Below are 9,809 nucleotides of genomic sequence, written 5' to 3' on the forward strand. Positions count from 1 at the left end.
TATCTTGTTGCATAAAAATGCTTAATATTAGATATGGTTGGACTTAGGCGTGTACAAAGGAAACCGACAAACCGCACCAAATCGATAATCCGAACCAAGCCAAGAAAAAAACTCAACTAGTGGTTTGGTTTGACTTGATTTGGTTTTAAAAAGAAAAATCCGAACATTATTGGTTTGGTTTGGTTTTAACTAAAAAAAGCCAAACCGAATCAAATCAACATGACATTACATTTATAAAATTTCAAACATATTTTATACATAAAAATATTTATTTATAATGTAATTTATAAATGTTTCTTTAACTTTTTCATAGTTTTTTAATCTTTTAACATATTATTTCAAGCTTGGAATTAGAATTTTGAATGGTCCAATAAATTTTATAGCCCAATGATATTAGTAACTCAAATAAAACTCAACAAAAATCAAATCAATACTAATGCTAACAAAAATAATTCATATCTAACACTGGAATGACAATAATTTGATATCTATTCTTTAGTTTTATAGTATTAGTTTAGAAAGTGAAAATACATAATTTAGTTTTAATTTTTTTCTTTAATATTTAGTTATGTAATTAATACTTATTAGCCGTACTTATTTTAGCATGACTTAGTACTTTTAGATTATGATCATTTTCTACATGCCTTATAAATTAGCCGTATTTATTGTAGCATGACTTAGTACTTTGAGATTATGATCATTTTATTTTATGCAATTTCATTAATTTTTTTCGTTGAATATTTTAGTACAATTTCATTTCTCATCTCATGTTTTGTGTTGTTTTCTATTAAATATCTTAATTAGATTGTCGTATCTTACTAGGACTAACGAAATATTTGAAGTACAAGTTATATGTTTTGTATGAAGATTTTATCGGAAAAAATCCGAAAAACCCGAGCAACTCGAAAAAATCAAGAAAACCCGACTTTTACTGGTTTAGTTTGGCTTATAAATTTAAAAATCCGATGCAATTAATTTGATTTTGTCTTTAAAAAATTCGAACCAACTCGGTCCATGTACACCCCTAGTTGGACTAATGGCCGAGAAAGTAAAAATGAAAATCAAGATGGATATCATATTAGGTAGCGTTTAAACAATCTATTAAAAAATATCAGTATTAAAAAAGCTTCTTAAAAAACAAATATGTGCGCAAATATAAAATTTGATTAAGACATTTTTCTTAAATCATGCAAAATATTGGCCAAAAGGATTAGTAATATCTCAAAAATATACAATATCCAAAGGAAATTTAGCAGTCGAGCCAAAATTCCTTGCGTCGACGGCGGAAGAGAAATCCCGTGGCGATAGATAGATTGAAAGGTGGAAAGGGAGGGGAATAATAACAATAATGATAACTCGATCGAATTTGGCGGAGCAGTATCAGATTCGATCAAAACACGATTGGGCATCCCTATCTTTCTTCTCCTCCACCTCTAATCTCTCTACCTCTACTAGCTATTCATTTCTCGCTTTTTTCTACATCTACATTTTAAGTTTTTGGAGGATTTGTGTTTGTCAATTATTTATTTTTATGATTAAAGTTGAGATTTTGGATGAGAGGTGTAAGAAGCGACCCAACGGTCTATTGTGCCCAGCCTGTCCCTGCATTTACCCGTCACATCACAATAACTTTATCGTCAAGGCTCCCCTTCGTAGAGAGGTGTAATGTGAATTTATTAATTATTACAGGATGATATACTACGGAAGAACTTATTTGTGGGAAAAGTTTCATATGGCTATATTGATTTGCAACAGCACAATTAGTCATTTAGTTTCAAAATTTACTGTGAAAGATAATGAGATTGAATTTTCGAAATTTAGCCAGATGACATAGTTTCTCTGGCTATATCGATATGTAAATGCTCAAGTTTACTATGCATCTTCCATTCTTCAGTATTCATTTCATCCAAAGTCAGTGGCGGAGGTAGGAATTTCACCAAGGGGATTCAAAATACAAATAAACACACGAGATTCAACACCTACAGCCTATATATAAAAAATAATTTGTACTTGTATATACAGTGTAATTTTTCGACGAACCAAACCCGCTTGCCGTACCCTAGTTCCGCCAGTGTCCGAAGCTTTGATTATGATCCCTTCACATCAGCTAAACTGGAGTTGAGTTCCAAGCATTGAATCTTGCAAGTTCAGACTTTTTGTGTGTGAGCAAGCTAAATGACTGAAATCAAGGCACCGGAAGTAACAACCCTAAAAGGGCTAACGAGAAGTTTCTAAAGCAAATTGTGTACATTATTATGCAGCCATATCTCGTTGGCGTCTTCCCTGATTCCTTACAAATGGTTTGACGTTCTCAGTTGTCAGGATGCATTCTCTTGGGGCTTTAGAAGCCGGTAGTCTTATCTGCAAAAGCTCTAGTTACTGCAATTTGAATAACAGGCTGATTTGACACCTAGCCTAAACCATCGATTAGTGATTCTATCATATGTCGCACAAGCTCCTTCGAACTAACATGCTCCACTGCTTTAGATGTATCTGTAGCTAGACGTCCAGAAAAAACAGTACATCATGTGTTTAGAGGCTGCTTCACCCAGAGCGAGTTCCGGGACAAGTCCCAACTTTTTTAGACTATATTGAGTGAAATTTGCCGTCTAAAACATGTGAAAGATGTCACCGTTGACTCATGCAGAAGTCAGTCGTAATTTGATGTTGAATGGAAAAGAAATCAAAAGCATCTATCATTGTAGGATTCAGATTTCCTTCAAGGCTGTAGCTTGAAAACTTTTATAGAAGACTAAAAACGTATGGGATTAGTGTGAAAGATTTCTTAAAAGACAGAACATTAGTCCACGTGGAGGCTGCAAATGGTAGAATGGATAAATGATCAGCTCATACCTCCTTTATAGCTTATAGTGTTGCAATTCATTAAGAGCGGATTGGATGAACAACGAATGAATTGCATCTTTTGGCTTAGTCCTTGAGATGCTTAGATTTTCTTTGTAAGTACGTTTGCAGCTTACTTTTGTGGAAGAACTAGTAGCCCGTTACTTGATTTTGTCCTTTTCTCAACAATTTAGTTCCTAGATTCATTGCAACTCGGATTTTTTGTTAACGGGTTCTATTATCAATGCTTACTTCTGACTATTTGTTTTGTCTGAGCCTTCTTTCTCTTATTTCTTTTTTTGGTTTGCTTTGCAGAGCGGATGTTGTCATCTTTGTAATATGTGAACTGGTTATTTTAGCTCTCCTGGTTTTCTCTGTAGTTTCGCTGTACTTCAGTCATCTAAAGCTTGCATTTATCTTAGTAAGTGTTGGCTTGCTATTGCTTGTATGCGTGACAATTGCAAAGCAAGTTACAGAAGCCAGGTAGAAGAAGCGAAGGATGCTACTTCCATTATCCATGTAGAAGTGCACGAATGGAGATTCTTTTCGCTATGCCCAACCAATTTTTTAATGTGAAATCTCAACAAATAATTTTGTCTTTCTTTCTATTTTTCTTTTCTGAATTCCTTTTGTCACAAGTATTTGAAGTCAAGGCAAGCTGATTAGGTGATGTAGACGTCGAGATTGTGTGAGATCAAAGCTATTTTTTGGGTTATATACTTAGCGGTGTTTGGGCTGGTTGATAAAGCTTCATGTAAGTTTAGCCTTAAGTCCTACAATGTAATTCTCCTGTGCTTTCATACTTATATTTCTCCCTATTGAGTCTCACATTTTATTGTCGCGATGAAAAGCATTTGTTCTGTCAACAATGTTCCCAAATCATGAAGGACATTGATCTTTGAAATACAACTTTGTTTTCCTTAACAAGCAATAGGATTTTTACATACTACAGAGTACATGAATAGCATCTTGCACATCCTGTTGGTTGGCTGCGGTAAGGTTCATTTTCTACCCAGTTTCCACCAATAAAGTTACTAATTAGATTTTATCTATTGTCCGAACCTTTTTGGTCTTCACTGGGGCTTGAAGAAATGGGCATCCATACCTTGAGTTGCTATTGTCCATATAGCACCAAATACCAAAACAACACTTAGAACCAAGCCTAAAAGTCCAAGTGACCAATTAACAAACCAACTTGAAGTGTATCTCTTAGGTTTCTTGATCATTATCCACATTATACATGGATATGCCGAAGTAACTGGCAAAGCAATGCCACCAATTAAGCCAGCCAAACTTGGCAAAAAGGGAAGCGCGACTGATAAGAAAAATGCTAGGCATCCAAAGAATACCCTCAATCCTGTTCTAAGCCACCAAGGACAGGGTATATTCTTGTTGCTGGTGTACCTAGACTCCAAATTGTCCAAAACTGGCATTGCATAGATTTGGAATGAGGTAAGGCAATGGACCACTACCAGTAAACTTGTTATCCCTAGAATTGCTTTTGAAGTATCTTTTCCGTGGTACTTGTCCAATGCACTCAGCATTCCTCAATTTAGCATCTGCCATGATAAACAAAAGTGTTTTTAATCTTCTACTTCTATTCATTTTTTGTAAGGTTGACGGAATGTCTATAACAATTACTAAAATTTAAAGGCTAATTGGCACAATTAACCACTTCAGTGGCCTTGTGGCATGAAGTCCAAAAGTGGCCACCTTGTATGAAGCTTAAAAATAATATTCTAGTTTAAACAACTCTTATTTGTTACACTTCTTCTTAGCAGCTTGGCTACAATAGAAATTTGGTTTTCCGCTCTATTATCACTATGGCTTTCAACCTAAGTGGTATCATCTTCAACTAATCTGTAGTTGATAGCCACGATCAGTCTGTTTATTTATGCTTTCTCATTTGACTCTCGTCTCCGACTATTGGGGGATCCCCTTCATATGGTAGACATTCTTATCGGATTCAATTGTATTAAAGAGACGAAATCATCGAGGTATTCATGTATATAGATATAATCCATGTAATCACATATCAAAACTATTCAGACGATGGATTTAATTTTAAAGAAGTGGCCAAAATTTTAAAACAGAGCCACAAAATTTGCCATATGCTGTAAATAATCCAAATTGTGCAAGACCTTACCAGGTTTCCATAAGCCCAGTGGCCTCCAATTGCCGGTGGAAACAAACACAAAGCAATGATAGAATATGAAAACTTGACTGCTTTCCACATTGGCACATGAGATGGGTTCTTTAAGTTAGAAGGCATTGTACCCTGTGACACACCAACCAATGTTAAAAAAGAAACTTTTATAGTACTATATGATTAGTTGAATTTGTTAAACTGCCAAGTCAATTAACATATCTGTATATCAATAACAAGATTATGGCCCCTGAATGCAAAAGCTATCATTCCAATAGCATTCACAATGCTACATATTCTTGCAACATCAGATTTATTTTCAGCAGGTTCAAAAGAAACACCTTGTGGTCAACAGAAATTACCCATGTTAAGGTAAAATAAGTCACAGCGGAGATCGAACCAATGAGAGAAACCCCAGCAATGGAATTTAAATTAGGAAGCTGAGCAAGAATTATGGCTGAGACAGTGAACGCAATGTACCACTCTATGGTACTTAGAGGGGTTATATAGCTATTTGAACCACAAAAAGTTTGGAAGAAAATCTTCATAGTGCTACCTCCAATCATAATAAGTATAACGCGCGTACCACCTGATAGGTACATTGTTGGAAATAGGGCCAATATCTTCCCCAGCTTTTCACCTACACAACACTCCATAAACTTAATCCAATTTTCAAGGAGGAAAAATAGGAATATATTTTACACAATCAGATCAATTATTAGATAATTACAGGTAAATCCTTTGATCAATGGTTATGGATGCTTACCGAAGGCAGCCTTGGAGAGGCGAAGGCGGCTATAGCGCATGCCAGGGACAGATTCATGAAGTTGGATCAGTAACCAAAGTGTGTATAATTGCCACTAGGGGTGTTCACGGTTTGGTTAAAAACCAATTCAAATCAAAAATCAAAATCAAACGGATATTTACTTTTTTTTTTTTTAATTTTAATCTTTCATACTTAGGTTAGGTTTGGTTTGGTTTTGAATTTTTAAAAACCGATAATATTTGGTTTGCTTTTGGTTTTACTAAAAGCAAATTGAAGAAAAAAAAGGGAATCGAACTGACAAATTTTATACATAATTTTTATAATTATATATATACAATATAAATTTTTTATAATTATATATATACAATATATTGGTTTTTATAAATACTTTTAAATAATATATATACTGTTTAAGCAGAGTTTTATTTATCTACTTTATACTGTAAGCCAATTCTAAAAAAAGAAATTCATGAATTCAACCACATTTATTCAAAGAAACAACTATATGAGATTTGCCTAGATTTATTCTTTGTATTTCTTATAAACTTTATTTACTTAATTAAAATCATAAATCTTAAGACATTTTCTCCATAATGCAAGAAACTATAGCTACCTCAATAAAAGGGTGATAACGGATTATAAGTTAGAAAATGATAGAAAATTCTCTCATAATTGTAAAAAAACATGAAAGATAGAAATACCGTTGATTTTCTTAAAAATCAAAAACCCGTCCCAAACCGAACCAAACTGACTACAATCAAACCGATGGATATGTATTATATTTGGTTTTAATAATTTTATAAACCAACTACATTGGTTTGGTTTTGGTTTTAACCTAAAACCGACCCATGAACACCCCTAGTTGCCACATTAATATTAGCGACATGCTTATTATCCCCATATCCAACAAGTTAAACAACATTTGTTATGATGGAAAATATTTTCAGAAAATAAGTCCGTTTCTTGATACTCCCTCCATCCCAGATTAATTGTCCACTTTCCTTTTTTAAAAGTCAAAGTATATAAACTTTGACCAATATTTTGAGATTTATTCTTTCACCGTATTAATATGAGAAGAATTGCAACTTGTAGTACTTTTTGTGCAGTTTTTGAATATCTAAATATTACTTTGAAAATAATGAACCAATCTAATTCAAGTTAGCTCCGAAGATTAGTCAACTTGACACTCAAGAAGCGAAATAGGACAACTAATATGGGACAGAGGGAGTATTTGGTTGCTAGAATACAATTGCCACGGTTTCCACCAAAATGGGGACCTTCCTCATTTTTGGATGGACGTCATTTTCCTTCATATATCCGAACTTCTAACTTCATGTCACTACTTAAAAAATATATTTAGTAGGAAGTTGGACATGAATTGAGTAATCTTTGAAAAAGAAAAAGAAGAGTAAGAGTACTTGAGGTTGAAGTTGTTGTAGAATATTCAAAATAATACAGTGGAGTAACTTTATGCAAGACAAATTTAATAAGCAAATTAAAGAGAGAAATCATGAAAGAGAATTCAATGTAAAACACGGAACGAATGGGGCAAGACGCTTGCAGGAAACTATCTTTAGGATAGTAATTTCCCTCACACTGTGCGAGTGGTTAACAAGAAAATCTATTCCCAGGATACAATGCCTACTCTAAAAATCAAAGTTGTACTCTTTGAATTCTTCTACCATAAGAACTCAACCCAATAGAAAGGAGGAATTTCGACGAGAAGAGGAGTAAATATAATTTGGATGATAGCAGTAAACATCTCTCATAAAGAAGGAGAGGATTTATGGAAAATAAAGAATAGTTTTCTGGAGTGGAACTAGGAATTGTTTTTTCACTTCTCACGTTAGTTTTTAAAACAGAAGATTGGACTTCTTTTTAAAGAAAAACCTTGAAACCCTTCTAAAGTGGAATTAGTTATTGAATCAAAAGACACAACCTTTCTTTAAGGGACACAACTCTTTAGAAAAGCCACATAAGATAATTACTGTTATTATTAAATAATACTTATATATTTTACTTATTATTTAATAATGATATGAGGACTCAAAAATGCACGAAAGATATTATTGGGTATTTGTATAACACATAACTAAAGGTAGCTAACCAGCCTTGAACCTTTAGAATGAATATGAATATAAAATCCATATTCGTATTATACATGAGTTCTTGTCCTGCAATGGCGGCGCTGATTAATATGGGCTTTGCGCTCAATCCTGTTCAGCAAGTTCTCTAGGATTCACCATTAAAACCCCTAGAAAGCGGCCTCTCACTTTCTTACTTGCATAGGCAATCTCATCAAGGGTGTCCATAATCGCTCTATCACCCCTCCCTAACCTATGAGATAGTTAACAACAAATTAAAGTTCATTCTTCTCGTTGTGGAAAATCAGTGCATATAGTCAAACATAGGCTTTAAAGGAATAGCAATTCATTTGTATGCATTATCACCCCCACTATTCCTTGAGTATACTTATGCACCGGAAATGTAACCTTGGCGTTAACATTTCTTGGATAATTCTTGAAGACTAATCGTTGAATTCTTAGAATATGAATTTCCAGTTATGACTGGCATTCACATGAGACGCCATTCAATATTATCTCTTTTAAAATGGTAATAGCCCAATGTTTCCCATGACTACACTGTCTTCTCACATAATAAATGTTTAATGAGAGTCTTCTCACATAATAAATGTTTAATGAGAGGATCTGTCAATATTTGATTATAAACTACACTTTATGTAGTATCACAATACATAAGAATGGTCAGCATCCCTTGTGTGGCCACACTTTATATATTTACCATTCTCTTCTTTATTTCCCAAAAAGCTGCTAATATTTGATTAGCAAGAAAATACTCACCAGAAAAATATTACATACCTTTTCATTATGAGAATTATACTCCCCATGTGATTGTGTCTCATTTCCTAAGTACTTACCGAAAGAATGAAAAAGAGATTTATTCTCTACGAGAAGACTCTATCATTCTTCAACCTCGCCAAGTAATATCCATGGTGAGTCATCAATCTTGTTCATCAAGCACACGTCAATTATCACTCCTTAATAATAGGTACCTCGTACCAAAAGAAAATATTTCACGAGGATTACTTAAAATAAAAATCTCAAAATATAGTGGTTCCCAATTAGAAATAATTGACTCCTTGTTAATTTTAGCCACATTTCATTAGTTCACATTAATATATAATCTCAAGTCTAGAAAAATTCCCAAAATTCAGATTATTCACTGTCAAGCATAATGCACAAAGGAGTAATACTTTATGTTTCTCTCAAGAGATATCAACGTTATGTGACAACTTTCAAAAATAAATATGATCCATCCAATTTTTTTTGTTCCACAACTTGAAAGTAAACTCCACATGATCTTTATGTAATGGACTAACAATTCACTATAAGCATGTCAAATATGTTATTCCTAAATTTAACATGCATTGCAAGATTATCACAAAGCTGATCATATCTATTCCAACATTTATGAAACACGTTCCACAAAATCACAAAAATAAAAACTCTTAAATAAGTGGAGTTAAGAAAGTAGAACCCGTCTTCCTTCATTATTCATTGCTTTGTAAAAAGGTCGTCTCTTTTATTGTACTCTTAACTCATTCACTCCTTCGGCTGTGACCGTTTTCGTTCTTTCTCTTGACTTCATATGAGAAACTACCCTACAATTGAAATTCGCTTCTTAAGAGGCAACCATCTCAGTTCTTCCATCTCGGACTATTTAATATTCCCTGCAGAGAAATAGTGCATTCACACTTCCAAAGTCAAAAACGTTAGTCTTTCTGCTATATGATGCATTGATAAATATTATTCATACAATCATCCTCTTTTATGATCTCATATTAACAATTAAAATTCAGAGTCAACAAAGCACTCTAAGCATATTGCATTGCTATGTATTTATTTCAAATAAACCCTACTATCACCCTGCTTCTTCCGAATAAATAATCAAAAGCATACAATCAGCAAGGCACTTCCAAATAATGAAGGTAGTGATTTAGAAATTGAACCACTACCATTTATGGAAGTTCTATAG

The 9,809-nt window shown here is 33.6% G+C and overlaps 1 protein-coding gene and 1 pseudogene across 1 annotated transcript; one reads left to right on the top strand and one right to left on the bottom strand.

Moving 5' to 3' along the window:
* The first annotated feature begins 1,221 nt into the window (after positions 1-1,221).
* LOC132623987 (uncharacterized) lies at positions 1,222-3,744 on the top strand. Its single transcript, XM_060338805.1, has 2 exons — positions 1,222-1,454; positions 3,159-3,744. The coding sequence occupies exons 1-2, from the start codon at positions 1,349-1,351 to the stop codon at positions 3,326-3,328; spliced, it is 276 nt and encodes a 91-aa protein (XP_060194788.1). The 5' UTR covers positions 1,222-1,348; the 3' UTR covers positions 3,329-3,744.
* A 4-nt stretch (positions 3,745-3,748) lies between these two features.
* Positions 3,749-5,757, bottom strand: LOC132623977 (lysine histidine transporter-like 8; annotated as a pseudogene).
* Positions 5,758-9,809: the final 4,052 nt, after the last annotated feature.

The sequence above is a fragment of the Lycium barbarum genome, chromosome 2 (assembly GCF_019175385.1).
Source record: "Lycium barbarum isolate Lr01 chromosome 2, ASM1917538v2, whole genome shotgun sequence".
Lineage (NCBI taxonomy): Eukaryota > Viridiplantae > Streptophyta > Magnoliopsida > Solanales > Solanaceae > Lycium > Lycium barbarum.

What these genes read in the sequence shown, in the direction of transcription:
- LOC132623987 (XM_060338805.1), top strand. Translation starts at nt 1,349, where the DNA reads ATGATAACTCGATCGAATTTGGCGGAGCAGTATCAGATTCGATCAAAA. An exon ending in TAATCTCTCTACCTCTACTA is followed by an intron (nt 1,455 to 3,158) that starts GCTATTCATTTC and finishes TGCTTTGCAGAG; the next exon opens with CGGATGTTGTCATCTTTGTA.